Raw genomic sequence first — 13,759 nt, 5'->3', positions numbered from 1 at the left:
CGGCCAACCTTGTACCTTTGCCACAAGCCAGCGACATCTGATGATTCCTCACATCTTACACAGCCCATTTAAGATACTGCATATGTTTTACATCTGTTTGATTTTTTACGAGTTAACACATTTACATATATACGTCATAGACTGGATACCTTTCATTGAGAAAATATCCTGGAACGTGAAAATCTATTTCCATTTGCATATATATAATATATTTGTATTGGTTGTACGGCTCCACGTTCTGTCATTAAAAGCCCTCCAGAGAGCAAGCAATACGGTCACTATGATGTATAAAGACTTATTGTCATGCACCCCACTGTCGCAGTTGTAGTAGTATATCTATATAATTATGCATAACGATATGCATAACAACTCAGAAGAAAAAGGAACTAAATCCGTTTCACCTGAAGCGTTAATTAGACGGGTTTAACTTTGCTTTGAACAATATTCCAATTGTAACTTATTAACATGAACGGAAATCCCAAAGCGATACCCTATTTTGCGTTAACGAAATCACGAAGCCCCATATCAATACCATTTAGAGAATGAGGGAGGGAGTTGTGGTTAAGACCGTTTTGGACAGAGCTCTGCGAGGAAAGCAGCGATTTAAAAAAAACATCATTGAAGCTCATGAACAAAAATATAGACGCATGCATTAGAAACCTAGTAAATGCGCCCTCGTTTTTCAAAAGAATGATCAATGTTCATTTTTATTCTAAACAATTTCCAACCATGATCATACACCCTCCTGTGGCGCGGCCATCCTGTAAGTAGGTCGAGGGAAATGGCCAACTGCCGTAATGTGTTACATGCTGCAGGCGATGAAATAAGAGTACACATGTCGATGTTATCCAACATAACCAATGGAAGGTCGTGTTGCAATCCAGCTGAGTCAACATTTTTTCAACTACGTTTGTTGAATTAATAAAGATTGGGCAAGTCCATCCAAGAACCGATGGGGATACAGTCATTGCAATTATGCGATTGTTTCGATCATACATATTTAAACACTATGATCGGTTTCAGAAAAAGACATTTCAGCTTTGTATTAGTGACAAGAAAAGAATGTAGCAAGAAAATTGTGTAAACAATTTGCTAATTCGACTGATGCTTTCTTACTTGATATTTCACCTCTTCCCTCCTTCGGAAAAATGGTTTAGTTTCAGTTTGGGCTCAAATATTACTGTTGGCTATAAAATCAGATCTGTGTGGGGGAAGCATCACTCTGTTCCTTGCACGAGTCGCTATGGGATTTGTTCCGCTTTTCCTCGTCGCATTGGTGGTAAGTTCACGACTTGTTCTCATTTTTAAAATTAGTATTGTAATTAAGTCCCATATGGTTTTCAAATGCTTTTCAGCTGTACATTTTTATATCCCAATGTGGAATCATTCTTTGAGTGGAAGTACAACATGTTAATGTTGCATCAGGGTAACGGGATCGGGTGCTCAGGCTCGCTGACTTGGTTGATGCATGTCATCGGATCCCAATTGGCTGGATCGATGCTCGTGATGTCAATCACTTGACTGGCTGGTCCAGACTCGATTCTTTTTTGACATAACGCCATCATATAGCTGGGATATTGTTGAATGAGCGTTAAACAACAAACAAAAATGCATATGCTGTTACCAATACGCATGTACATGAAAAATAGTCTTATTAAATGGACAATATCTACAAGCAAAATATGGGCACGTTTCATTTGCTTCCAAAAGTCTACTAACAGGTTTTTCATAGACAGGACATTTCGGCTAGAAGTAGGCAACTCCATTTGCACCAATGTTGCCCCCGTCCATGCTAATCTGTTTCTGTTTCTGTTTCTGTTTCTGTACGCATGAGAATTTCTGCTCGCATTGGCAAAATCCAAACAAGGGAATTTGACTAAAATGTTATAGTTAAGATACAGCGATGATATGATAGCGTTCAACAATGATCAAATAGCCAAGTCACTTTCACACTTGTACCCACCTGAGCTAGCAATAGAAAGGGACAAGTAAAACCGCCTCTTCTGTGTCATTGTTAGTGAGTGGGTGAGTATGGTTTTACGCCGCTTTTAGCAATATTCCAGCAATATCACGGTGGGGGACACCAGAAATGGGCTTCACACATTGTACCCATGTCGGGAATCGAACCCGGGTCTTCGGCGTGACGAGCCAACGCTTTAACCACTAGGCTACCCGACCGCCCCTGTTTCATTGTTAGATCTGGAGGTACGGGTGAATCAGTCATCTAAGTTACACCCATTGGGCAGCCAGAAACAGATGAATCAAATCCGGGTTTGCACTAATTATATTTCTAGGTTTGTCAGCACCATACCCGTGCTCGTAAGTTTCACCAAAGTGGTAACCGTCTGAGACCTGCTTCACTTCGGGCTGTCCTCCCACATTAAGCCGTGATATAAATGGAGTACTGTTAACCTCGGCGTTAAACCAAAATCACCCACTCATCATATTTAGATTAATGTATAAAGATTCCGAGTGACAAAATACTATATATAATACAGGGGCATGGCTTTAACTTTCCAATAGTCAAGTGTCCCTTCAAGTCTAGCAATAGTGCAGCAGTATTTAATTTTGAACATTTAATTGACTTGTCTTTGTATGTGTTTGTGACGGGTGCAAGGATAGGGAGTTCGTGAACATCCGGGATTATCGCTATTTTATAGTGATTCATAAACACATGCTTAGGATATAATCGGAATCGTACAACGGACTGCTGCATTGAATTCGTATGATAATAACGGGGCGGTCGGGTAGTCTAGTGGTTAAAGCGTTCGCTCGTCACGCCGAAGACCCGAGTTCGAATCCCGATATGGGTACAATTTGTGAAGCCCATTTCTGGTGTCCCCCCGCCGTGATATTGCTGGAATATTGCTAAAAGCGGCGTAAAACCAAACTCAATATGATAATAAGTATGGACAGGGCCTTGTCGCTTACATCGACTTCTAAATGAGAAAGTAAATAAATATCCCCATCAACCACCGTTTCTTTTCATATTTGAGCATAAACGTTGGTATGTGAAAATTGGTTGGTTTTTCTATTGTTTTAGTTACTATTAATTTTCATGATGATTGTGTACTATTAACGGACATATTCATCTGTTGTGAAGCGGTGTCAATACAACATCAGCCCTGAAGTTGGGAACGTCTCAAATTTCATCAGGTATCATCCTGCTTTTCCAATCGTTATTAGAGCTTCATATATTTCCTTTGTGTGAATTTGACATTTTTACTTGTATTTGTATTTTTTGTTTCTACAGGCGTTGGCTGGAGCAGGTGAGTTTACTTTTTGTCATCTCAGATGTTCATACGCTGTGTTGGGGCGGATTGGTAGTCCCGTGGTTAAAATGTTGGCTTGTCTCGTCGAGTTCGATTCCCTACTTGGAAGAAAGCCCTGAAATCGTCTTAAACGCAGCGTAGGTAATTAATAAACGTATTCACTCCCATTTATATACATTATTCAACCTGACTCAAATAAATTCGTGCCCGATATGATTAGCAAGGATTCAGCTCAGCCAGGATCGATCACACAAACACGCATTGTCATTGTAGCCAACCGTTTTAGCCTGCTCTAACTACAGGTTTTAGGGTACCTATGTGATCCTGTACGCTTGATCAAACACAAAATATATATAAATATAATAAATTATTAAAAGTTTGATGGTAACTATTTTAGAGAATAATGTTTGTGTCGCTTTCTCTTACATTACTTATCACGTGACAGCAAACATGACACAGTAAGATGAACCTACTGCGATTTGAAATTTGATGTAGTTTAACTTCAGATTAGATACCTCTTATTTTGATTTGAAACCGAGCGCTTCAGCTGAATGTAATTTACTTCCGTTACTTTTGACTGACGATGGCTGCCACAATAGATGTTTACGGAAACCGTGCTATTGACAGAGGACGACCCCATTCTGTAATCATGTTCACCATAGCTTGATGATTTACTGGTGAAAATGAACTTGCCGACAACGGAATCACCCTGAATTATGACTGAATACCGTCGTGTTTAGCTGCAGACGGCAATATTTGTTTGTTTATTTGTTTGTTGTTTTACGCCGTAACCCCGAATAATTCCAGCTATATGAAGGCGGTCTGTAAATAATCAAATCTGGACCAGACAATCCAGTGATTGACCTTGTAAGCATTGAAACACCCAATTGGGATACGATGACATGCATCAACCAAGCCAGTGAGGCTGACCACCCGATCCCTGTAGTCGCCTTTTACGGCAAGCATGGGTTGCTGAAGACCTGTTCTACCCCGGATCTTCACAGGCCACGGACCGCATTGTACAACGGAATGGGAGACTGGTCATTTTCGTGACTGATGATTGCATGACCCTGATACAATCGCTAGAGGGCGTTTAACAAAACCAGTAAATGCACTATCGTGTCACCGGATCTTCTTGGACATCTATCACTTGATTGTCTGGTTTGTTTACAGGCCGTCGCATAGCAAGAGGACTGCTGTGCGGCGTCAGACAACAAATACTTTGTTTTTAATGCAAATTATGTGACATGCGTACCCTTTTCGTGAAGACCTGATGTCCACTCTATAATTTTCTCTGCTATTTTGCCTTTTACGCCCAGTGGAATATGTTTGGGCGGACAATCGAGACTGCTTGTTCTCTGTCTTATCATCAATATAGAGGAAAAAACATTTGAATTACAAAATCAAATACCCTTTACAATTCCTAAATTGGTTTTACTTCCTTCCGTTCAAAATTCAACAAAATGCGACCTAGCTGTTTCCTCCATAGTGAACGTGTAGTCAGATCAAGACAGCTGTTGCTTTAAATGATTGAAGACACTCGACTTACACCTAACACCAGTATAAATTATCACAACGAGATATAAGACTTTCTTTGTTTTAGAAGTATTAAAAATACCCTCTGCACCGGCTCAAGATACTACTGAAGTTGTTTCAATGGTTGTTATTTTATATAATGTGTTAATGTTCTGATTTTATTATTTAACAGAATGCTAAGAATAACTCGGAATGTCTTCCTTCCACAGACTTTTCAATCCTAGCAAACAATACTAGTACGATATCATATTTTATGATTGTCTATATTTGCAATATGTTTCAAAAGTTTGATGTAAAGGGATTGGATTTTGAATAATGTATAATTGATGAAATGATACACATTATATTTTATTTGAAATGTGAATAAAGATTTATTTATTTTTTAAAAAGAAAAAAAAAGAATAACTCGGAATAACTATTTCTTGGTCATTGGTCAGAATATGTGTATGGTAATACATAATAATATACCTAATACTATAACCCGGAGTTATTCCATTTATTTCTTAAATTAAATTTAATAAAGTAGCCACTGCACAATACGACCGAAGAGGCCTTGTAGGGAGAGGAGATTTAAATGTAATTGTGTTTTCATCTATTGAGACCGGTTGTATTGCTAGTAGCATCTCCCCATGACGTATCAGCAAACGAGGAAGAGAGAAAGGGAGAGCCGCAAATGGTTTCGATTTGGGAATATTTTGTGTCACGTGGACATGTATATACTTCAATGGTAAGATATGTTACTTCACTCCCCTAGCCTTCTTAATTGTGGTTATCTGTAGTTAATGCATCTTGAGGAGTCAGAAACATTCCCTCATACATACTTTTAATTATTTCGGGTGAGTGTTATTCAGACATTTGTGGCTGAACATGGAAATATATTTACTTCTGAAAGTACTTTTTTAATTGCCTTTATCTGTCTTATCTGCAATCATTCTGTGGATACAAAGATGTTCTTATTAGCTAGTGTTATAAATCTAAAAACATTGTTCGTTAATGTATATTGTGACAACTTTGAAGTCATACAAATAAGCATAAATGTAATTGAACATTGAGAAGTGCTAGCAAAGAAATACTCTTAATGCAGATTGCAACCACATTAACACCTTATTATTGAAAACGTTACCTGCTGAACAATTTCTTCTTTTCAGATCGCGTTTCCATTGGTATTGATGACTCAAAGATGTCCATTTCGAGCATCTCAACCATGTCTCATACCTGCTACTGCTTTTTGAAATTTATTATTATCATTTATTTTATTTATTTATTTTATTATTATTATTATTATTATTATTATTATTATTATTACTATTACTACTACTACTACTACTACTACTACTACTACTACTACTACTACTCACTGTACCTGAAGTTGGTCAATACATAGACAAATAGATTTTAACCAAACTATCAGATCACTGGCGCATAACTGTTCTGTATTTTGATTTAATCACTCAATTTGTGGAATGATTTTAATCATACTTTGAAATAGTTTCATTTGTAATTGACATTTTTAATAGTTCTACAGCTTATATACACTATAAATGCCGGTAAACTAAACTACCTCATTGACGTACGTCCTAGCTTTGTAAAGAGACTATGAACTCAAATACATAATGGAGTATGCTAAACATGCCTCCACAATAATATTGGATGATAATGATCCTAACGGTACGGCTAGCAAACCTTATGTGAAAGTATATGAGTCCAGTACCTTAGTCTACTGAGTGATGCTGTTCTTTAAGTACACCAGTAAACCACCAGCCATACCAACGTCGTCGAGTTTCGAGGACACACAATCGGTTAAGTCACACATTGTGTTGAATTAGTCACACGATCCTGATGTGTCGGATTTATAACAAATGTGGGTTACAGAGTAACCGCACTGTCATGACATCTTCACAGAGTGTGAAATGAAGCTTTTCTCTAGAAAAAGTCATACAATTCTTTAAAGACTTTGCCAAAGTATCACTGTAGGAAGTCAAGAGATGAGTAATGTCATCAAGTAACAAGTACTCAAAGTTTGTGAGGATTTCTGAAGAGGGTGTGATAGCGTGAGGTGAGATGAAATGGGGTTTAACGTCACGTCAAAGATTATTGCACTTATATAGCGACGTGCATACGTGTGTGTGTGGCGGCTTGTACTAGTCCGGACTGATGCCGATTTATAGTGCTAGCCCATTGAGATACCATGCCGCAGTTGAACATGAATACCCCACTCAGACACAGTATACTGACTCCCAGCTGACCATTCCTTGTTTTAGCCCCTTAATGCCAATAGCCAGACAGGGAAACAACAAGTACCATCTTTTAACGTCTTTTGGTATGGATCGAACCCCGGACCTTCCGTTCTGCGGCTGGACGCTATACCACTAGACCACGGGGGTGATCTGGTGTAACAGCATGCTCACACTTATCATTTAGAGACTATGCGATAACACCCAAACAAGGTGTGCAAGAGATGGTTTCACAGCATCCCAAGAATAAGCACTCACTGATTGTGGAGACAATGCAGAAGCATTGATGGAAGGATTGTGAAGACCTTATTGAGATGGTAAAATCAGAGATGCATTTTGTTTTGTAAGACATTTTGAAAGCCTTTTGAAACCATTTTCTTTGTAAGAGGGTGTCACAGAAGAACCTTCCGATTGTTGGGACGAAGACACCAAAGCGGATCCCCCTTCCTTTGCTGACGCTAATGATGCCCTGCAAACATTGAAAGACTTTTTTAGCAGCAAGAGAGCGACAGATCTCCAGTGGTTTAATTTGCTGGCGGGTCTAAATACGACAGTAGGACAGATGCAAACTGACAAACAGCGAAAAACGAAAACAGCCAAACGAGGACAAACTATAATCACAGACTTCGTTGTACTACGTACGTAAATTGAAAGTTTGAAAAGGTAATGATTGCCATCAAAATAATTTTATTAAACCTTTGAAACTTGACTTGGTTTGTTTGTTTTTAACCCTCAATTTTGCAAAGATTAGAAATCCAAAGATGACGGACATATTTTTGTGAGTCGTTAGCCAATTTCAACAGTGCCTTAGGATTCATCATCACCAGGTGAGATACCGTGGCGTTAACCCCAGCTGTCTCATTCATTCGTTCCCTTAGAGGCGCACAGGTGGCCAAGTCGTTTTAGTTGCGGTCCATAGTCGGACCAGAATCCAATGTTTATTGGTTCGAAATCATGGTTCGCCTTGATTATGAATCTTGGTATCTTAGCACCTTACTCTTACATAGGAGTTTCTAAGACCTGCATAGCTATGCACTCACATGAGACGACTGTGATATAACTGAAATACTGTTCGCATCGGCGTTAAACCACACTCATCCCGCTCTCTATTTGCAGAGAACGTAATAAGGAAGGACGCCAGTCATCTCACGGCAGACGAAATCCAGGCTCTCCATGGTGCTCTCCATGCCATCACTGATGCATCAGGGCCACTTAGCTTCAGGGAAATAACATCGTATCATGCCTCGCCCCCATCGTGTGACCACCACGGACAGAAGATAGCCTGCTGTGTGCACGGTATGCCCACCTTCCCCTTCTGGCACAGGGCTTACGTTGTCCAGGCGGAGCGAGCACTGCTGTCCCAACGGAAGACTGTGGGGATGCCTTACTGGGATTGGACGGAGACGCTCACTCAACTTCCAGCTCTTGTGACTGAACCCATCTTCATTGACAGTCTTGGTGGAAAGGTACATACACAGGTCGTCTATTCTATACGAAAGAAGGGGCGATGGGGTAGCCTAGTGGTTAAAGCGTTCGCTTGTCACACCGAAGACCCGGGTTCGATTCCCGACATGGGTACAATGTGTGAAGCCCATTTCTGGTTTCCCCCGCCGTGATATTGCTGGAATATTGCTAAAAGCGGCGTAAAAACATACTCACTATACAAAAGAAACGAACTAGTCTGTAGAAAGATCTTTAGGTGTATACCATTAGGTGTTTGCCCATTAAAAAAATCACAAACTGAAGATGAATATGTTCTCTATTTATTTGTTTATGTGTTAATGCAGCTATATATATTATCAATATATCCATGATGTACAGGGCCGCACTTTCAAAGGTTTAATGTCATCCTTATCACGTGAACTGATAAAGAACAGCATTGTCCGTATTGTTATAGGAATCATTGTAATATTAATTTAATTGTGTATGTGATCCGGAGGCGCTGTACGCAATAAAACATTCTGTCGTAAGACTATCCCAGTAACCATGCATATTAGAAACCCGTGAAGATCAGGATTAGAATAGTTCTTCAACCACTCAGGCTTGTCGTTAAAAGGCGACTGAAGTGATCGGGTTGTCAAGCTGCATGTCGTCATATCCCATTTGAGTAGATCGATGCTCATGATATCAATCACTGGGTTGGCTGGACCAGCCTTCATTATTTACAGACATTCGTGATATGGCCTGAATATTGCTGGGTGCGCCTTTAAACTTCATTGGCGCTGAATGGCCGGAATATTGCTGAGTGCGCCGTTAAACTTTATTGACGCTGATTGTATTTTGATATTAAAGTGCTGAAGTCCGCTGTTCAGAACTGCATCACGTATCCGTGCCTGGATCCGCTTGTAGCGGTTCCAATTTGCATCGATTATGAACCTTGGACACTCGTTTCCTGTACGTTTCACTAAATTTGTAAACGTCTATGAGATGCGTCTTTAAGGAGTTTCTCCGTCGTCATATGATTGAAATATTATGCAAACCGACGTTAAAACCCGCCTTTTAGATCACCGTTTTCTACCTATCTCCTTTTATAAACCAACAATATCGTATGAAATTGATATGTCTCTCATACCAACAGACTCAACCCAATTACTGGCACCGAGGCGATATAGCGTTTGCCAACAAGGCGACTGCGAGAGCTGTAGATGATCGCCTTTTCGAGAAGGTGGAGACCGGCCACTACACCAAACTTATGGAGTCTGTCCTCGATGCTCTGGAACAGGACGAATTCTGTAAATTCGAAATCCAGTTTGAGCTTGCTCATAATGCTATCCACTACTTGGTGGGCGGGAAATATGAGTATGTTTGATTTAATTCTCTCTTCTCTTGACAGATATATCAATTTTCATTTTGGGACAGGTTCAAGATCAATATTTGTTTCAACTCACCTGACTAATGGTTTGGTAATATATTTTCATAAAATGTGTTCATCGTCATTGTATTTCGATGCCTACAGTCAAAACCTGCGCGTTCGGTTCCAAATTCAATTTAGCGCGGTTAGTTTTTTTATATCCTTATTGTATTTCGGTGGCTACAGTCAAAACCTGGTGTCAATTTACAGATACTCAATGTCCAACCTGGACTACACATCCTACGACCCTATCTTCTTCCTCCATCATTCCAACGTCGACCGTATCTTCGCAATATGGCAGCGTCTTCAGGAGCTAAGGGGAAAGAACCCCAAAGCAATAGACTGTGCACATGAGCTGGCTCACCAGGAACTTGAACCTTTCAACAGAGCAACCAATCCAGTACCCATCACCAAGCAACATTCGAGACCCGTTGACCTCTTTGATTACCACCAGCTTGGATACAGGTGAGAATTCATTACTTTTCAATTTAGATAAGGGTTCATGGTAAATATATTTATATATTTAGGCTAAGAGTGTTAATTTAAAAAATGTAATTTTAAGAATTGTATGAATCACAACCTGTACCCTCTATTATTCATGAACCTTGTACTTGATATAAAATACCCAATACAAAATTATGATTGTGCCACCCACTTCAGTTAATGTCTGTATCCTTTTTATTTTGTCAGTTACGATAGCTTAAACCTGAATGGAATGACACCGGAAGAGTTGAAAATAAAGCTAGATGAACGCCACTCCAAGGAAAGAGCATTTGCAAGCTTCAGACTCAAGGGTTTTGGAGGATCTGCAAACGTGGTTGTATATGCATGTCTCCCAGATAGTGATCCACGCAGTGATGATCACTGCGAGAAGGCAGGAGACTTCTTCGTTCTTGGAGGCTCAACCGAAATGCCCTGGATATTCTACAGACCTTACTTCTTTGATGTAACAAAGGCGGTACAACGGCTTGGCGTGGTGCTAAGTGGGCACTACTATGTGAAAACAGAACTCTTCAGTGTGAATGGCACGTCTCTCTCCTCTGATATTCTACCTCAACCAACTGTTGCTTACCGACCTGGGAAAGGTCACATTGACCGTGAGTTGATGTAATCTTTCATGTCATGTGTGTCTTGAGCAAGAGTTTCTATTATTGTTTAATAACAACATACGTTTTACATATCGTTACAGCTAGTATTATTCTTTTTCAATGCATCAAAACAGAATTATACATACACTGAAAAAAAGAAGAAATGCTCAAAAAATGCCCATCCATATCACTATGGTCACAAGTCTGAGATATGTCATCATTCTGCTGTAAGAATCTACCCATTGACAGGGGGCACGGGTGGCCCAATCGCCTAAGGCGCCGCGATTCGCTATGCAGAGTTGCGTCCCTTGGGCACAACAGAAGCTATGATTGTAGTTTCTAATCCCGGTTCGCCCCGATTATGATTCTAGGTTTGTCGGCACCATACCCGTGCTCTTTGGTTTCACCGAAGTTGTAAACGTCTGAGACCTGAATCACTTCGGGCTTTCTTCACACAATAACCTGACACGCCGCGATATAACTGGAATACTGTTAATAGCGGCGTTAAACCCATCTCACTCACTCACTCAGTATACAATGACATCAAAGGAATAGTCCTTTCTTACGAAACAAATTTAGCCTTTGGCAGAGGTAGGCACGATAGGTGAAGTTTCAACGAGTTCAAGCTCAGTCAGTTTTCATCTCTGCACTGGTACACAGCAGACATAGTTGACAATAAACACCGTTTTTAATTTCAACAAACGGTAAGTGGTCTATCGACTGACCGTATTTCCGGTCCATAACTTGATTGACTGTTTTATAACATGCCGCCGAGTACTGTTGTTAGGATAATGTGAGTGACGGGTGCTATCAGTGCATCTGGGCCTACTTGCACAAGCGATCTTAGCGCTAAGATGATCGTAACTCCCATAGTTTAGCATAGGCTTACAATAGTCTTAGCGCTAAGGTCGCTTTGTGCAAGTTGGCCCAGGTCAACTCAAGCATATTTGATCACCTTTTCACAGATTGTTAAATTAAAGTACTGTATCTCATCTTATTGTTTACCTTGAACTTTGTTAATAATCGTTAAATTAAAACCTCAAATGACAAAATGTTATTTCAGTAAGACTACTGCTTTTATTGTGATGGACCTTTCAGACCCTTACACAATCTCGTTTGACCTGTGAAGATCCGGGTTAGAATGGTCTTCAGGAACCCATGCCTATCATGAGACTATGTTTGGTTTAGAGGCGATCGGGTGGTCAAGCTCGCTGACTTCGTCAATGCATGTCATTGTATCCCAATTGCGTGGATCGATCCTCATGATATCAGTCACTAGATTTTCTTGACCAAACTCGGTTATTTACATAACACCGTCATAATATTGCTGAGTGAGGCTTTAAACAACAAATAAACACTTACATCTTGGTCTTCATAATACATCATATACGTAAAGGAAATACATAAAAACTAACTTTAAATACTACCCGAAACCATTAGTCGATAGATTTCTCTTGAAAAGAAAAGGAATTGCCTGCCGGAAAAACAACAATGTTGCAATGTGTTTTATTAGACTTATGGTCTTAAATAAAACCAGGTCTGCTTTTATAGGTCATACAAAATCCAAGCCAGTCGGTCACACACACGCGCGCGGGCGGGCGCGCGCGCGGGCGGGCGCGCGCACGCACGCACGCTCGTACACTATCAAATGGGTGGTCCCTGAAGTTGAATGAGTGATTTATGAAGTAATGGAATATTTGTTTAACATTAGAACAAGGTAATCATAAAAATAGTAAATAGTTTAATAACATTATAACGTCTACATATAAAGATGTCAAACAGTATTCTAAATGCCAAGATTAAACAGAAATCACTTGCTTTTGACGAAAGTAATTTTACTATAAATTTGAGTATTATTAAAACATGTAAAATGGAATGGACATAACTTAATTTCATCTATTCATTAAATAAAACCAGAAGTAATATGCCTTTTGTAATCAATTTGAGACCAATACAATTACTAAATGCATCATTTAAAATTACAGAGTAGAAACGATTTTAACTATAATAAGTAGGAATGATAAATACATTTTTAGGGCAAATAGATTGGCCCGTGAGTGTTAAGGTTCATCAATGTACAGAAGATGTTGAATATATGGGAATATAATCTTAGTGAAAGCCTTTGGCTCTGTCGAGGCGAATTTCATTTTCTACTCTAGACAGCAGTATTTTACACCACAGACGGGGTGTTTGTCAAACACTTGGTGAACATAGATATTTAATACCTTCAAATGTTCAGATCTAGAAAGTAAATGTCATCCGAAGTTTACTGGGGAAACGGTATGTGAAATGCTGGACTTCCTCAAGATTACCTGCTATGTGAAATTGGGGATGGGGCATTCAGACACCAGGTAGGCATCCCAATGGGGACAAGTGTTCCCGACCTTGCTGTTCTGATATTTTCTACCTTTGTGAATTGGATTTGCAAAATCAAAATATGGGAATTGGCAAAGAGGTTTAACTTAAGTTTCAGGTCTATGAATGATCAGATAGTTCAACAAATACCGTATCTCTTGTACCGATTAACACACCTGGAAAAAAACAGCTTCATCTGTTCCATATTTATATCCACATAAAAAAATCTACCCACAAGACAGTTTGACAAGAGGGGCGATTTCATCTGTCCCTTTATTTCTAGCAATATTCCAGCAGCTACAGCCTTTTTTGGTTACATTTCATTACTTTCAAGGTAAAACCCAGTATGCTCCTTCCACGCCGATTTTAAAGAACGTCATTCAAACTTTTCAACAGTTATATGACATACATTTCCAAATTTGA

General features: G+C 39.5%; 1 protein-coding gene across 1 annotated transcript in view; it reads left to right on the top strand.

Moving 5' to 3' along the window:
* The first annotated feature begins 1,215 nt into the window (after positions 1 to 1,215).
* The window catches only part of LOC139450577 (hemocyanin 1-like), a 29,938-nt gene continuing 17,394 nt past the window's right edge, over positions 1,216 to 13,759 (top strand). Inside the window, exons 1-6 of the mRNA XM_071232334.1 lie at positions 1,216 to 1,279; positions 3,254 to 3,269; positions 8,159 to 8,508; positions 9,621 to 9,841; positions 10,104 to 10,358; positions 10,584 to 10,990. Of these exons, the coding sequence (XP_071088435.1) occupies positions 1,244 to 1,279; positions 3,254 to 3,269; positions 8,159 to 8,508; positions 9,621 to 9,841; positions 10,104 to 10,358; positions 10,584 to 10,990 (1,285 nt within the window). The 5' untranslated portion in view covers positions 1,216 to 1,243. The remainder of the gene's footprint in view (positions 1,280 to 3,253; positions 3,270 to 8,158; positions 8,509 to 9,620; positions 9,842 to 10,103; positions 10,359 to 10,583; positions 10,991 to 13,759) is intronic.

The sequence above is a fragment of the Haliotis cracherodii genome, unplaced genomic scaffold (genome assembly GCF_022045235.1).
Source record: "Haliotis cracherodii isolate W230 unplaced genomic scaffold, xgHalCrac1.p SCAF_8, whole genome shotgun sequence".
NCBI classification, from domain to species: domain Eukaryota; kingdom Metazoa; phylum Mollusca; class Gastropoda; order Lepetellida; family Haliotidae; genus Haliotis; species Haliotis cracherodii.
Note: the sequence above shows the minus strand (reverse complement) of the source record. Positions and strands in the feature narration are given on the sequence as shown.